This window comes from Schistocerca americana, chromosome 1, assembly GCF_021461395.2.
Source record: "Schistocerca americana isolate TAMUIC-IGC-003095 chromosome 1, iqSchAmer2.1, whole genome shotgun sequence".
Classification (NCBI taxonomy): domain Eukaryota; kingdom Metazoa; phylum Arthropoda; class Insecta; order Orthoptera; family Acrididae; genus Schistocerca; species Schistocerca americana.
This window is the reverse complement of record NC_060119.1, coordinates 379,891,432-379,909,453: the sequence shown is the minus strand read 5'-3', so window position 1 is coordinate 379,909,453 and position 18,022 is coordinate 379,891,432. Positions and strand designations below refer to the sequence as shown.

Here is an 18,022-nt window from a genome sequence, read left to right as displayed (position 1 = left end):
TGGTATCCAAAATTGGAACTAATTTTTTTCCAGTATTAATTGGTTCTATATTAATGCATTAGTGCATCTATCAAGTTTTACTGCCATACAACAGTTAAAACACACACTGGGCCTCTGTAAGTAGCTGCAGTTTAATTATAAACACCCAGTATTTGTAATTTACAGATTTGTAACAATGACCGTACTTTTCTTGTTAAAAATGTTCTTTAATAGATTAGTTTTATTCGCTTACATCTTTCTTATTTATTTTTATATAATGTTAATTTGACTTTTTCTCCAACATAAATAAATATGTCCATACAATTTCTTACTTTCCATATAGAAGAGACACTGAGTCCCAGACAGGCACAACAAAAAGACTGCTGTTATTTTAAGCTTTCAGCCAAAAGGCCTTCTTCCAAAAATAGAAAAAACACACACACACACACACACACATTCATAAAGGCACAACTCTCTCTCTCTCTCTCTCTCTCTCTCTCTCTCTCTCTCTCTCTCTCTCTCTCTCTGTCACACACACACACACACACACACACACACACACACACACACACACACACACACACACACACACACAAAATGGAAGTAGTGTTGCTTGTAGAAGTGTGCAGCTATGTTGGGGTTATGGGATAGAGTTGTTAGGTGCAGTCAGGAGGTTGAGGGGGGGGGGGGGGGGGGAAGTCGGAGGGGGGGGGATGTGTGGAAGTGGAGAGGGAAAGGAGAGAAGTAGAAAAGGGAAAAAGGCCAAGTGAGTGCACTGGCAGAATAGAAGACTATGTAGTATTGGAGGGTATAATGACCTGTAGGTCTTTGTACGTCCTATCTGAATATACTACCCAGTCACTTATGAGTTGTTACTGCTGTAATGCTGTAGCTCATACAACAGGTGCACACCATTGGATAGTTATGGAGATACAATTAATTATGTTGCAAGTCTATTTTGGTAGTCAATCATTGGGGTTTACTCTTTCAATGATTAATAGTAGTTGTAATGTTCAATATTTGCACTGCCTTATCACCATCTCGTTTAATTGATGTTCTTTTCAGAGGTTCACTTCGCGTGAAATATTCAGTTTTGAATTGTCTAGAACCAACTCACAAAATATAGACCCAATTAAACTTGTGCCATCACTGATGATACTCAGCATTAATATCACAGCTGTTCTAATCTATAGCATCCAATGATATTAGTAATGTACCTTGTTTAAGCTTCTCATTATTCACAAAAGTAGACTCTGGATTGTTATTTCAGAACCCTCACTTAAATACTTCTTCACAGTTAAATTTATGTTTCTTCAGCTCAAAATTCAAATAAAGTCAGTCTATGCTTTGAAAAGTACCATTCATAACACTTTCATCCAAGTGTTGTGAAATAAAATCACCTCAAACTTAGTAGCATAACTTCATTAATTCAAAGGTGTTACTATTTGGTATCAGTCCTTGCGAGATACATTTTAAATGTTATTTCAGCTTAGGTAACTTCTCTTGACATGAAAAAACTTTCAGATAAGCAATGATTCATGAAGATGCCCTTAAGGTAAGATTAAAATCTTCAAAATACTTAACCTCTCTTTTGAATCTTTGATATACAACTTTTACACCCACTGATAATATCATCACATCTCAAGTATTAATGAAATGCATCAATTCCTTCCAACTAATTGTGGCCAAAGCCAAACATGAATTGAATACATATTTAACTTTACAATTCAAATTGCAATTTTTTTTCTTTTGTCATCATTATTGATGCAGGGGTGGGCAAATTGTTTTAGGATGTCCTTTCAGATAAATGGCAATCGATTCAACTTTCAACTCCAGTATGGCCCTGTGACAATAGCTGTCTCTTGACAGAAAGGCTGTTGCTTTCACCACTACCATGCCCCATGTTCATAATGTGAAACATAATAAATAATACACATTTTTAAAGTATCACATATTTATACAAAATATGACAAATCTTTCCTTTTATTAATATCAAAACTTACAGCTATTTGCTATCCATGTATCATGTGCTGGAGAAGTATTGATGATGTGGCCTACAAACTACTGTATCATTGCAAATAGGAACAAGGAAGTAGGTACGTAAGTAGAGGACATGATGAGAAGTAGTCGAAAATCTGGCTGAGAATGTGATTTTGTTACTCCAATTCTGGGGGGAGGGGGGTTCTGAGTCATGGGATGAATGCTCTTTTGCAGGTGGACAGTTAGTCTGTGGAAGGTGGTAGGTGACTGGAGTGACGAGACATTGGACATCAGTTTCTGTACAAGGTTGGAATGTAATTCAGCATATGAAGGCCTCAGTGACACCCTTGGTATATTTGGAGAGGGACGTCTCATCACTACAGATGCTATGACCATGGGTGGCAGGGCTGTAAAGTAGTTGGTATGGCTGATATGGTCAGAGCTCGAGGTGGGGGCCAACATTAAGGAATGTGGCTTGTTGGTTTGAGGAGGACCAGGTGAAGTAAAGGGGGGGAAGGTGTTCAGGTTTTGGAGGAATGTGCATAGAGTGTTCTCACCCTTGATCCAGATCATGAAGACGTCATAAATAAATCTGAATCAGTTGAGGGGTTTGGGATTCTGGGTGGTTAGGAAGGATTCCCCTACATGGCCTATGTAAAGGATGGTGTTGCTTTGCTTTTGAAGGCATCACCCACTAACAAATCCATGTTACAGCAATGAACACTCACATAGCACCATTCTATACCAACCTATTCAAGGGTCAGCTAGAGGAATCTTTCCTAACCACCCAGAATACCAAACCCCTCATCTGGTTCATATTCACTGGTGGCATCTGCCCGCTTTGAGCCAAGGATGAGGAAACTCTATCCACATCCTTCCAGAACCTCAACACCTTCTCCCTCATTTGTTTCACCTGGTTCCCCTCCGCCCAACCAGGCACCTTTCTCAGTGTCAATCTCCACCTCAGAGGAGGCTTCATTAGCTCTCTTTCCATATCAAACACCAGCGATACCTTCTCTTTTACAGCTGCTACCAATTCCTTACCAAGAAGTTCCTTCCATATAGCCTAGTCACCAGTGGTCATTGCATCTGTACTGACAAGCATTCCCTCTCCAAATACTCTAAGGGTCTCACTGAGGCCTTCGCAGACTGAAATATCCTCCCAGCCTTGTATAGAAATAGAACTCCCATGCCTTGTTTCTACCTTTACTTCCCACCTACCACATGCCCACTGTCGAGCCACAAAGGAGTACTCATTTCATGTCTCAGTACCACCCGGGTTAGGAGCAGCAGAATCACATTCTCCACCAGGCTTCCGAGTACGTCTTGTCATACCCTGAAATGAGGAATATTCTACCCACTATCCTTCCCAAACCTCCCACAGTGGTATTCCACTGCCCACCAAACATATGCATTGTCTTTGTCCATTCCTACTCTACTCCTGCTCCCAACCCCTTGCCTCATCACCCATATTCCTACACTAGGCCTAGATGTGAGACCTACACATACATCCTCCCACCAACCACACTAGTCTGGTCACAGGCATCAGCTATCATCTCAAAAGCCACCATGTGATCTACAAATTAAGCTGCAACCACTGTGCTGCTTCTTATTTCAACATGACAGCTAACAAATTGTTTGTCCACATGAATGGCCACCAACAAACTGTGGCCGAGAGACAGCTGGACCACCCAGTGCACCACATGATGTGCTTCCCCTTAATGACTGCTTCACAGCCTGTGCCATCTGGATCCTCCCCACCAATACCAGCTTTTCTGAGTTGTGCAGGTGGGAACTGTTTCTGCAACATATCCTACATTCCAGTAACCTCCATGGCCTCAACCTCTGCTAATCCATGTCCTCTACCTATCTGTTCCCTTCTGTGATTCCACTCAGCATTATACCACTTTCTATTCCACCAATGCACCCACTAGCTGTTTTCCTCTTCTCTACTTCTCTCCTTCTCCATTCCCTCTCACACCTCACCCCTTTTCCGGCCCCTAAACCTCCCAACTGCACTGAACCACCCTACCCTGTCATCACCCTGTCGCTGTATGCTCCCACAAGCAACACTACACTTTTCCTCACCCCTACCTTTCGATCTCTCCCAATCCCCACTACACGCCTCCTCCTTTCCCTCCTCATCCACACAGACTGCTGCTTTTGACAGGCACAGATGCAGTCCAGTCACAGTAGTCGGAGACAGTGGTCATAATTGCATGAGTTTTTCTTATTTGAATGTGTGTGTGTGTGTTTTCTATTTCGGTAGGAGGCCTTTTGGATGAAAGCTTAAATGTATTGCAGTCTTTTCACTGTACCTGTCTGCGACTCGACATCTCCTGTATACAGTAAGTAGCAATCTGTTGTTTCATAACATTGTTCTTATTCCATCCTGGACTTCAGTATGAAGAAAATTCTCTGGGAGATTCATTATACAGATCATATCCATGACACACTTCAATTAAACTTTAAAAATAGAAGCATTTTATACAAACAGGCACAATTTATACATCTACTACCAAAACTTATACCGGGACTAAACTGTATTAGATCAACAGAACTACACTTATCTCAGCATGTTCCCACCGAAATGAATGTCATTATACTAATAGCTGTCTGCCCATTCTAATGCTATACACAGCTAAACTAGGCATTTATATCACAAAGTAGTGCTTCCTTAATGGAACCTTCCAAGAAAACACAGAATGATGTATATCTTCAGTCTGCTACTTCTCTCCTATAAAAAGTTACTGTGTACTATTAATGCTCACAAAATCAGCACACACTGAGTTATGGGTAATATTTTTTATCAAAAAATGAAGTGTTTACTTCCTTGATAAGCATCACACAAGTATATTCATTACATCACTTTTTAAATGTCATGTTCAGTGATCACATTCCCATATGCTTCATGTGAGTGATATCAGTCCCTACACAAATCACAGTGACAAAAACTGAACAAAAATAAATATTTTATTTTAGGCTGTGTATTGACATTACGTTAATTGAAAATAAAATAAAAAAATTAAAATTGCAGCAGAATATTTGCATTTTAGTGTTGTTTGGAGTCTTTTATGCAGAAATTATTGTTGAACTACAATGATAAGTGTGGAGAAACAGAAAAGCGTTATGGATTTTGTTGCTGCAACTTCTATAAATCCTATTGAACCTTAGTCAATTGTAAATGCTTTTTATTCATCTGTTTGCAGGTGAATGCTGTGACTGGAGAAACTAGAACTTTTTCAGAGATTTTGAAAAGAAGCTTGAGCCTGGCAGACAGTCTACGAACAATAGGCATTAAGTCTGGAGATGCACTTAGCATATTAAGTGAAAACTCTCTTGATTTTTGCTTACCAGTTCTGGCAGCTCTATACATGGGTGTTGCATGTGCACCCCTAAATCCCACATATACTGAAAGTAAGCAAAAATTAACAGTTGCATTTCTTGGTATCATATTTACTATTTCAACTACAATGTGGTGCTGTGAGACCAGTGCTCTGAGTGACCCAATCATGGCTGAGAACAAAGTTCTTCCAGTCTTGGTGGAGTATTCTGTCAGCAGTGTGACACCATTTATTGTATTGTACTGTCATACACAAAATTACAAGGCTCAAACTGCAGTGATCACAGTCTGGTTGATGGCAGCAAACACAAGTCCTTTCTGAGTAAGTTCGAAGCCCTTTTGGATAACCAGTACATAAATAGTCCAACCATAAAATATACAACTGAAGAAACAGAAGGCACCTAAGTTTTTTGAAAAAGAATTATCCAGTGTATACTTGAGAGCAGCATTTTGAGTGCTGAGATCGTACTGTGACATCAGAGGGACAGAGAGCACCATTCACTTAACTGTCTTCTGAAGGAAACTTCTCCCAGCTGCATCAGTGTCTAAGTCCATTCACGAGATATTTTAGAAAAAAAAAGTTCATAAAGAAATTGGATGATAATTATTACAACTTTTCTATCCTCTTTCTTACAATGATGTTTAACGGTGGTATGTTTTAATTTACCTGAAAATATTTCCTATTCTTGTAAGGCATTGATACATTGAAACATATCACTAATTATGTGAAATAAATCTTCACATTTCAGTTTGAAAGTCCATCAACATCATGCGAGCTTTTATTTCTGAGAATTTTTGTAATTTTCTTAAATTCAGAAAATAATGCTTGTGCTAGTTATAGGTACTTAAAATTTTTGGAATGATAGTTTCAATATTGAATTTAACTTTTTCAGATGCACAATTTGACTCTTAATTTATTTACTAAATATATCAGATGATCATTAAAAATGCTTATAGCATGTGCATTATAAGTGACACTGCACTCATTTAGTTGAAACAAATACTATCTTATGCTCTGTCTGTTTGCCTGTATGATTGTTGTTTTGTAGTACAAGTCTACATCTATACCCTGCAAACGACTTTATGTATCGTGGTGGGTGTTTTCCATTATACCATGTATCAGGATTTCTTCTCATACCATTCATATATGGAGTGCAAGAAGAATGATTTCTTAAATGCTTATGGGCACACCTTAATATATCTACACTTGTTTTTGCCCATGCAGGAGCAATATGCAGGGGGTTCTAATAGATGTGTCACTTAATGCTAGCTCTTGAAACATTTTATGTAGGCTTTTGTGGGATAGCTGGCATGTATCTACAAGAGTCTGCCAGTTCAGGTTTTCCAGAATTTTTTTATGCTCTTCCATGGGTCAAAACAAACCTGTGACCATTTGTGTTACCCTTCTTTGTATATAATCAGTATTCCCCGTTGAAGCAGGAGATGTTAGACACAATGAAAGAACTTAAACCAGAGTCCTTGTGTAGTGTTGGCAAAGAAACTAGATTTTCTCATACAGAAATATGCTCCTTTGATAGTAAAGCCCATTGCAGGCATCTGAAATTGCGCAAGGGGGGGGAAATGTGTGTGAAATCTTATGGGACTTAACCGCTAAGGTCATCAGTCCCTAAGCTTACACACTACTTAACCTAAATTATCCTAAGGACGAACACACACACCCATGCGCAGGGGAGGACTCGAACCTCCGCCAGGACCAGCCACACAGTCCATGACTGCAGCGCCTTAGACCGCTCGGCTAATCCCTCGCGGCGCTCAAGGACAGAAAGTATCTTTCCAGAAAAGGTAAAAACACTGGAGGTGAAGTCTCTTTTCAAGAAAGGACATACAACTGACACATAAAACTATAGATTCAGTGTAACTGCTGTCTGGTTTTTTTAAAAGTAACTAAAAATTTTTTTCACATTGAGCTTGTGGTGTCTATAGAAAAAACAATTAGTTTTCAAACATGTGGAGTCTATAGAAAAACGAATTTGTTTTCAAGAAACCAGTATGGCTTCTGCAAAAGTTAATCAACTCAATCTACTAGGTCTGCCTTTGTAAACTAATTCATTAACAAAACTAGAACATGTAGTGGGAATATTCCTTGACATCACAATAGCTTTCAATTTTATAGATTCCATCTTTTTGACAAACTGGAAGATTTCATAGCTATGCAACTGAGGTACCAGTGGATGAACTTGGGTCTGTGGAACAGAAAATGAATAGTTCAACTTACACACCAAGATGAAAACAGTATAATCCTCTACTAAGTACAAGTAATTGATATAATTAGAGCAACCTCTAAATTAGGATATTCCAGATCTGAAGATGTTTATGGCCTGTCAAACTTTGTAATTAAAAAAATTGTAGATCTCATATCATATCCTCTTTTTATATTGATAAACTGGACGCTCTCTAGTTGACACATTCCAGAATGTCTCAAAAAGACAATTGTCATACCATTTTACAAAAAGGGTGACAAATCCTTTATCAATAATTATAGACCAATTTCACTTGTGCCTATTCTCTTAAAAATAATAGAATATTGCATACTGCAGAAAATATGCATACACCTGTCGGACAATAATATATTAAATGATTCTCAGTATGGATTTAGGTCAAACTTATCAACAGTCAAAGCAGTTGAAAACCTTATCTCTTTTGTACTAAGCTCATTTGAATCAGAATTATCTGCTGAAGCCATTCAAACTGATTTGAGTAAGGCATTTGACTCAGTTAACCACAAATTATTCTGAGATAAACTGTTTTATTATGGAATCAAACACTTGGAACTCTCACTAATTGAATCATACCTCAGCAATAGAAAACAAATTGTAAAGCATAACGGCCAGAAGTCACAGACTCTAAGTATAAAACGAGGTGTACCTCAGGGCTCAGTGCTTGGCCCTCTACTATTTATATTATTTGTGAATTATTTTCCAAGTTACTTACCCTGTAAATCTATCCCCTATGCTGATGACACAATATTAGCTAATTCCGGAAAGGATATAAACAAATTGAAGGAGGAAAATGAAGAATCTCTCAAAAATATCTAATATCAGGTTTAAAGCTACCTATGAACCATGAAATGACTGTCAAGATAATCTTCAGTCTATCAAAAACCAACACTCAGTTATTATCTGTTAAACTACTAGAAATACACGTTGACTTGAAATTAATGTGCGACACACGTGCAGATTATGTACGTCGAAAGTTATCATGAGTTATCTGCCTACTAGCCAATCTACACACGTGTTACACAAGGTTCATAACTTCATTCATACTCTGCCTTCTTTCACTGTCATCTACAATATGGCATTCTTTTATGGGGGAACTCCCCTGTAGCCAAAAAAAATTTCACTTGGCTGAAAAAAGCAATTAGACGTCTTTATGGCATTCTACGGATCGGAGCGTGAAATGTCATATCCCTTAATCAGGCAGGTAGGTTAGAAAATTTAAAAAGGGAAATGGATAGGTTAAAGTTAGATATAGTGGGAATTAGTGAAGTTCGGTGGCAGGAGCAACAAGATTTTTGGTCAGACGAATACAGGATTATAAATACAAAATCAAATAGGGGTAAGGCAGGAGTAGGTTTAATAATGAATAAAGAAATAGGAGTGTGGGTAACTTACTACAAACAGCATAGTGAATGCATTATTGTGGCCAAGATAGACACGAAGCCCACACCTACTACAGTAGTACAAGTTTATATGCCAACTAGCTCTGCAGATGATGAAGAAATTGAAGAAATGTATGAAGAAATCAAAGAAATTATTCAGATAGTGAAGGGAGTTGAAAATTTAATAGTGATGGGTGACTAAGGAAGTGTAGTACGTGAATATGGATTGGGGCTAAGAAATGAAAGAGGAAGCCGCCTGGCAGAATTTTGCATGGAGCATAACTTAATCATAGCTAACACTTGGTTTAAGAATCATGAAAGGAGGCTGTATACATGGAAGAAGCCTGGAGATACTGATAGGTTTCAGATAAATTATATAATGATAAGACAGAGATTTAGGAACCAGGTTTTAAATTGTAAGACATTTCCAGGGGCAGATGTGGACTCTGACCACAATCTATTGGTTATGAACTGTAGATTAAAACTGAAGAAACTGCAAAAAAGGTGGGAATTTAAGGAGATGGGACCGGGATAAATTGACTAAACCAGAGGTTGTACAGAGTTTCAGGAAAAGCATAAGGGAACAATTGACAGGAATGGGGGAAAGAAATACAGTAGAAGAAGAATGGGTAGCTTTGAGGGATGAAGTAGTGAAGGCAGCAGAGGTTCAAGTAGGAAAAAAGACGAGGGCTAGTAGAACTCCTTGGGTAACAGAAGAAATATTGAATTTAATTGATGAAAGGAGAAAATATAAAAATCCAGTAAATGAAGCAGGCAAAAAGGAATACAAATGTCTTAAAAATGAGATCGACAGGAAGTGCAAAATGGCTAAGCAGGGATGGCTAGAGGAGAAAGGTAAGCATGTAGAGGCCTATCTCACTAGGGGTAAGATAGATACTGCCTACAGGAAAATTAAAGAGACCTTTGGAGAAAAGAGAACCACTTGTATGAATATCAACAGCTCAGTTGGAAACCCAGTTCTAAGCAAAGAAGGGAAAGTAGAATGGTGGAAGGAGTAAATAGAGGGTCTATACAAGGAAAATATTATGGAAATGGAAGAGGAGGTAGATGAAGATGAAATGGGAGATATGATACTGCGTGTAGAGTTCAACAGAGCACTGAAAGACCTGAGTCGAAACAAGGCCCCAGGAGTAGACAACATTCCATTAGAACTACTGACAGCCATGGGAGAGCCAGTCCCAACAAAACTCTACCATCTGAACTACTGACAGCCATGGGAGAGCCAGTCCCGACAAAACTCTACCATCTGGTGAGCAAGATGTATGAGACAGGCAAAATACCCTCAGACTTCAAGAAGAATATAATAATTCCAATCCCAAAGAAAGCAGATGTTGACAGATGTGAAAATTACTGTACAATCAGTTTAATAAGCCACCACTGCAAAATACTAATGTGAATTCTTTACAGACAAATGGAAAAGCTGGTAGAAGCCGACCGGCCTCGGGGAAGATCAGTTTGGATTCCGTAGAAATATTGGAACGCGTGAGGCAATACTGACCCTACAACTTACCTTCGAAGCTAGATTAAGGAAAGGCAAACCTAAGTTTCTAGCATTTGTAGACTTACAGAAAGCTTTTGACAATGTTGACTGGAATACTCTCTTTCTAATTCTGAAGGTGGCAGGGGTAAAACACAGGGAGTGAAAGGCTACTTACAATTTGTACAGAAACCAGATGGCAGTTATAAGAGTCGAGGGACATGAAAGGGAAGCAGTGGTTGGGAAGGGAGCGAGACAGGGTTGTAGCCTCTCCCCGAAGTTATTCAATCTGTACATTGAGCAAGCAGTGAAGGAAACAAAAGAAAAATTCGGAGAAGAAATAAGAACTTTGAGGTTTGCCGATGACATTGTAATTCTGTCAGAGGCAGCAAAGGACTTGGAAGAGCAGTTGAATGGAATGGGTAGTGTCTTGAAAGGAGGATATAAGATGATCATCAAAAAAAGCAAAACGAGGATAATGGAATGTAGTCGAATTAAGTCAGGTGATGCTGAGGGAATTAGATTAGGAAATGAGACACTTAAAGTAGTAAAGGAGTTTTGCTATTTGGGGAGCAAAATAACTGATGATGGTCGAAGTAGAGAGGACATAAAATGTAGACTGGCAATGGCAAGGAAAGCGTTTCTGGAGAAGATAAATTTGTTAACATAGAGTATAGATTTAAGTGTCAGGAAGTCATTTCTGAATGTATTTGTATGGAGTGTAGCCATGTACGGAAGTGAAACATGGACGATAAATAGTTTGGACAAGAAGAGAATAGAAGCTTTCAAAATTTATTATTGGAGGGCAGCTTGGAGGGTAAAAATCGTAGAGGGAGACCAAGAGATGAATACACTAAGCAGATTCAGAAGGATGTAGGTTGCAGTAGGCACTGGGAGATGAAGAAGCTTGCACAGGATAGAGTAGTATGGAGAGCTGCATCAAACCAGTCTCAGGACTGAAGACCACACCAACGACATGGAATCATTGACAACAAGACCTCATGTAGACCTTATTTTAAAGACTTAAAAATTCTCACAGTCCCATCTCTTTACATATATTGTTGCCTATTAAACATAAAAGAAAACTTAAACCACTACACTATAAGGAAATCTGTTCATCAGTACAATACTCAACAAACAAATATGATTGATGTACCCACAACCAGGCTTAAGAAAACCCAGTCTAGCTATGAATACATAGGCATAAAATTATTCATCACTTTACCCTTTTAGGCTCAACTGGTTTCACTGGATATTTTCAAAACTAAAACCAAAGTGTGGATTAAGGATAATACTTTCTATAGTATAGAAGAATTTCAGAGTTGTAAAGTGACCTAATTTATTGATAAATGAAGGCTTACTGTTATGTATAGATATGGGTGTAGAGGCAACTATAAGCTTATAGGGTACAACACTGCTATATTTTTTACTATGTAATATTTTGTTGTAGAAACATAATGTACAAATAGCTATAATTCTTCTGACAACACCGATTGCATGTCAATGCTGATAAATTAAGGCTTACTGTTATGTATAGATATTGGTGTAGAGGCAGTTATAAGCTAATAGGGTACAACACTGCCATAATTTTACCATGTAATATTTTGTTATATAAAACATAATGTACAAATAGCTGTAATACTTCTGACAACATTGATAGCATGTTAATACTGAAAGATGGGTAAAAAATAAATAAATTCATAAAATAAATTTTCTCATGAACAAAATCTAATATATAGTATCCCACAAGGCAAGGTCATAAAGTCTTTCTTCTTTCTATAAATGATTTAGACCTACTCAGTTCCTACCATAAATATATTGAACTTGAAAATTACACCAGTGTACTGGTCAGTGGAAGAGCTATAAAGATTTCCAGAATGAAACTCAGAAGTACACCTCACATATTGAAAATTAGTTATCCACAGATAAATTTATCACAACTGTAAACATGCCATATCTACCAGAAACCTAGTTCTTTGGGACATGGACATCCATTGGATATTGCGGTGCTAAAATTCATCTGAATTATAAATTATGAGCATTCTGTTCCATACTTGAATTAAAGATGTAGAATAACTAAGTTGTTTTTAAATCAAACAGGCACATGGGATGGTTACTATATAGGCACATGGACACAGCTCTTAACTTTCTCTTGTTTACCTGTATGTACATGTGAGTATCCCCCTGGCCAACTCCTCCCTCTCTCCACCATTCCTCTGCCTCCAACTAAATAATTTCCAATTTACTTTCATTAAATTTGAAATGTAGCACTGAATGGGGGGAGCAAACTTACACAATGCACAGGCAAGCTGCAAAACCAGCCAGATACACCAAACCAGCACATATTCTTCTCCAGCCCAATCATAGGCTTATCATGTCCTACCAGAGGCAAGGCCACCAGTAAAAGCAGTTTCTTCACAGAATTTTATGTGGGCAGGATCACCAACCAGCTGTCCAACGAAATAAATGACCACAGCTAAACTATGGCCAGAAGAAGAATTTATCACCTAGGAGTTGAACATGTTGCTGAGCACAATGTGTTCAGTTTCAATTTGTGCTTCATAATCTGTGCCATTTAGATCCTTTCCCCTGTACCAGCTTCTCTAAATTAAATAAATGGGAGTTGTCCTAGCAACGCTTCCCTCAGTCCTGTTGTCCTCCTGGCCCATGTCTCTACTAGACCCCTGCCCACACTTGCCTCGACCCCTGCCCCAGGACCCTAACTTCACTCATCTTGCACCCACACTCTCTTCTCCATTGTCTCCTCCTTCCTCTGCTCTGTCACCACCTAACAAACCACTATTCAGTATCATGGTCACATTGTACTGCATGAACACACAGTAGCTGGTGTCTGTGTCATTTGTAGGGAAATTCACCTGCCAGCAAAAGCTGTTTTATAGCACGAAGGAGGATTATAAGAGCCTTTGAATCTGAAACATCAAAAATCTTTTGAAAACCTTTGCTAACAAACTTACTCCCCTAATTCCAGAAAAGTAAGAAGGAAACCTGAGCTAAAATGACTCGTGCATATCAGAGATGCTGCACATCAGGCATACAAACTATGCTCCAGGCCTGAAAATCATGTTGCTTACAAGCAGAAGCCAAAAAAAGTCAGTCAAGCTGTGAGAATTTTGAAACTCAAGCATGCCCATACATTATCTGACAATAGAAATAGACCAACTGTAACTATAGAAAAACATTTGTGGTCTTGGCATAGGCAAAGTTAAAGTCCCATCTGAACCCATTGTCTCACCTGAAGAACTAAACTGCTATTTCACATTATCTAGAACCACAATTGAACCATAAATGAAACAGACTCATTGATTACTTCGTGGAGGTAAACAACTGTAGCCATGAAATATTCTATCTAAAGCACATTATTTGCATTACCACAAAAAAAGCCATCATGCATATCAGACCAGCATCTACTGCACATGATGGCATCATAGTCCAAATGATGGAACTTATTATTGGCCCACTACTGCCCACTGTAACACGTCTTCAACTCCTTAAACACAAGTATTTTCCCTGAGGCCTGGAAACAGGGGTTAAGCCACTACCTAAAAAAGGATGTTGCTGTAGCACCCCCTGATTATCTACCAATTTCAATTCTTCCTGCACTGTCCAAGGCCTTAAAAAATACAGTTCATGACCAGTTAACAAATCACTTAACTACAAACAACCTACTAGATGAATACTAGTTAGGTTTCTGTAAACATCCCAACATGACATCCATCTAAATAAAGGTAACAGATAACCTGAAACTTGCCACGGATACACAGGAGGCAATGATCATGTGCTTGTAAGGCTTCAGCAAAGCCATTGACACTGTTTACTTTAACATTTTACTTGCTAACTTAGTAGCTTCAATGTCTCACATAGTGCAGTGCTATGGTTTCACTCATGCCTGATGTCTCACCAGCAGCGCATCATGTCCGGCACCATAAGCACACAATGGATGTAGATAGTATCAGGCATCCCTCAAGGTTCAGTTTTAGGTCCTATACCCTCTTCATTGTACATAAATGATGTGTTATCATATTTGTCCTACTACAAATATCACATGTATGGTGATGACCTCCCGTTGTATCTAAGTGCAAAAGCTGCAAACTTGAAGAAGCCTATTGAGACTCTCAGTACCGAACTGTGTGCACTATCAAAATGGGTGCAGGGTAGAGGGTTAAAGCTCACCCCATCCAAATTCCAAGTGGTGGTGGTTTGTAATTCTAGGTTCATTAGCCCGAAATATTGGGCTTCCCTACCATCATTAACTCTAAATAGGGACAATATCAGCTTTTCACCATCAGCAAAGAATCCAGTAGTAATAATATGTGAAAATCTAAATTGGACTAAACACATAACTGCAGTGTGCAAGAAGGCATCAGCACCTCTCCATGCCCTACAAAAATATAAAAAGGTTTTCCCTCTTGATGTGAAGCAGAAACTTTTCACAGATACTTATACTTTCAATTATTGATTATTGTTATCCTGCAAAACTATTGTCAGGAAAGCTCACAGTGTTTGGCTATGAATGCCTGTGTCCATTACGTGATGTTTGACTTTTTGATCATATTTCACAAACATATGCACAGCTATCTTGGCTGTGTGCAGACAAGCACAGAGATTTACATACCCTCTGTCTTCTCTACTGCATTGTCAGTATACACTATCCCCCATATATCTATTCAACCTTAGGGCTCTTGTCTGAAGAACATGGCAGGAACACCTGTTCTCACCAGAGCAAAATTGTTTCTATCCCACTACATCATTCACCCATTTTCTCTAAGTTGTTCTTGGTAGCAGGACCCCAGTTCTGGAATAACCTTCTGTATTACATTAGAGAGCTGAATAACGTCTACAGCTTCACAAGACAGTTAATGACATATTTACTAAAGCAACAATAAGGATTACCAGTGTCACTGTGCACACTTGTTATTCTTGTACATCCTTCTACCAATCCAGATCTTCATTTTTTCCAACTATTCTTAGCTGGTGCAGTCTCCTTAATCTTCCTTTCTCCAGAAGTCACTGTATCAGAAAACATCTATCCTATACACTTATAAATTTTTAGTATATATACCACTATTTTATTGTTATTATTGTCATTATTATTATTATTATTATTATTATTATTATTATTATTACTACTACTACTGCTACTACTACTATTAGTTGCAGCAGCTGCAATACAAGTACTGCCAGCATTAACTTCATCAGTTCATAGTCAGTATAATTTACTCACATTGCCACTTCAGACACTGAAATTATTTTAATACTATTTGTTATGTTAAAAATGTTATTTCTCAGGAAACTATGATTAAAAACAAAAGGTACCATATGTGTGAAACCCTGGTCTGATGTAAGAGCGGACCTGATACCCATGATTAAGTTAAATAAATAAATAAAAATAAACATTCTTCCATTACATTGTTTGTATATTCTGGCAGTAGTGTTGTTAATTAGGAAAAGTTTAAACAGAAGGAGCCAACTTGATTTTACAAATGAAACTGCAGGCCTTAGACATTCAGTAGACCATACAATATAATGACAAAATGAAGCTCTGTAAAAGATGAAAGGCTGAATAATACGTTACCACAAAGTACAAAGTCAGAAGAGGGTTTAATAAAATTTCAAGTACCAGATAAAACTTATTCTACAAAAATGCTTCTACCTGATGTGAAGGGAACTCTTGAGATCTAATTATCATCTCGAAAAAATCAAGCTGTGACTGTGAAAGTTTGTGATAATGTCTGTCCTTCCCTGTACATTCGCTCTGCAATATGACACATTTTTCCTAATGGTGAATGTCTTAATGGAGACCTTGGTTGCATTTTGACTGCAAGGGGAATGTTCTACATCAACAACCACATTATGAGCAGTCTGAAAATGCTTGCTACACAACAGTTTCTTCTTGTGAGGAAAGAGGAAGAAGTCATTGGTGGCCATGTAAGAAAAATACATTTGAGAGTGGGGGAAGGAGTGGCAGGGGAGAACAAGGCAAAATGTGATGATGCATAGAAGCAACATGTGTGGCTGTGTCCTCTGCAGCATGCGTGACCGTGTCCTGTGCACAATGAAGTGGCAGGTTTTTATGGAGCAAAAGCACCCCTTTGGACAGCTTCCCACAACATTTTATCTTGACAGCCCTCCTTGCTCTTGTAAGAAAATTCAGTAGTATACTTCTATATGATAGTTTGCCCCTTATGAGCATATGTGTTAGCACCACACCATGACAGTTACACAAGACACTCAGCTTCATATTACCAGTGATGGTTGGGTCTTTGCCTTTTTCAGCAGCGGTGCATCCACATGTTTCCACTGCTTGGTCTGCTGCTTTGTTTATAGTAATAAACAGAGACACATCCATGATGACAAGCAGCTAAGGAAGTTTTCTGGATTGGCCTGACACAGCTGAAACATTTCTACAGCTATTTTGTTCAGTGAGCTTTTTGAATGGGAGTTAGCAGTTGTAGTACAAAGCAGTTGGTGATTTTTGTCATAAATATAACGACACCATCAACAGACTTCTCTGTAAATAGCCACACTTCCCAAATCTTCAGAAACATCTAAAGTCATTTGTGTGTACGGTCATGTTATAAAGCATGCTGAATAATTGTCGGCTGATCAGTACTTCCTCTAGTATAGTGGTCTTCCTTTGGTATTGAACATTACCAACACAATTAATTTCTTTCTTTCTTGTCCTTCCCTCCGTGTTTTATTCCTTCTTATGATTACTATTTCAACTTTAGTTATTTAATTTCCCTACCCACCAGTTACCCACTATGTACCCTGATCCTATACCACATTATTTACATTCATTCCGGAAACATGCATTCACCGTAGCCAAACTGCAATCCCACATACTTTTCCTCTGGTCCTGCATAACCTTTGGAATTACCCCTAAAGGGGTTACCTTAAAAGTTCCCATCTCCGGGTGCAATTCCTCCTTCCACCAGTCTCTCCTGGACTTCCAGAACCTTCAATCCTTAGCCCTTACCCAACTTGTCCTGAATCTCTACACTACTTCATGTAACCACCACTCCCAACAGCTCCTATCTCTCTTCAAAGTCCTCCACCTCTCAAACCCTTGCTTGGAGAACACACTCAGGAACATCATCCTAGAAGCCAGCTGCAAACTTGAGTTCCATGCCACACACCACCTGAAAAAACTATCCACAGTGCTAGTGCAACACCTAAGAAGTGGGGTCCCTCTCCCTATCCCTCACAAACACCAACCACAACAGAACCTTCTACAAACCCCCCTCAAAGCCAACAAACCTAGCCTAGCCACCCTACTCAATCTCCCCATCCCAGCACATACCCCACACAGACCAAATCTCAACTATAACCACAGTCAAATGCCACATATCACCAGTCCCAATTCAGTCCTAAACCTCTCATCCAGATCCCTCTCTCCTCCAGAGACATCTGTTCTATCAAAAGGCTTAACCTTTAGCCCCACGCCTAAATTCAACCACACTGCCCTGGTTAAAGATCTCCTCTCATTCACCCGGAACCTCAACTGGAAATATCACTTCACTACCCAAACACAGCCCCAAATACTAGACCCAGTGTTGAACCCTGTCTAGAACAGTTCCGACTG

General features: G+C 38.8%; 1 protein-coding gene across 4 annotated transcripts in view; it reads left to right on the top strand.

Annotated features, from left to right (window-relative positions):
• The window catches only part of LOC124601097 (luciferin 4-monooxygenase), a 263,691-nt gene that overhangs the window by 165,606 nt on the left and 80,063 nt on the right, over positions 1-18,022 (top strand). For all 4 annotated transcript variants that reach the window (XM_047136216.1, XM_047136218.1, XM_047136217.1 and 1 more), the window contains one exon: positions 5,169-5,376. In XM_047136216.1, the coding sequence (XP_046992172.1) occupies positions 5,169-5,376 (208 nt within the window). The remainder of the gene's footprint in view (positions 1-5,168; positions 5,377-18,022) is intronic.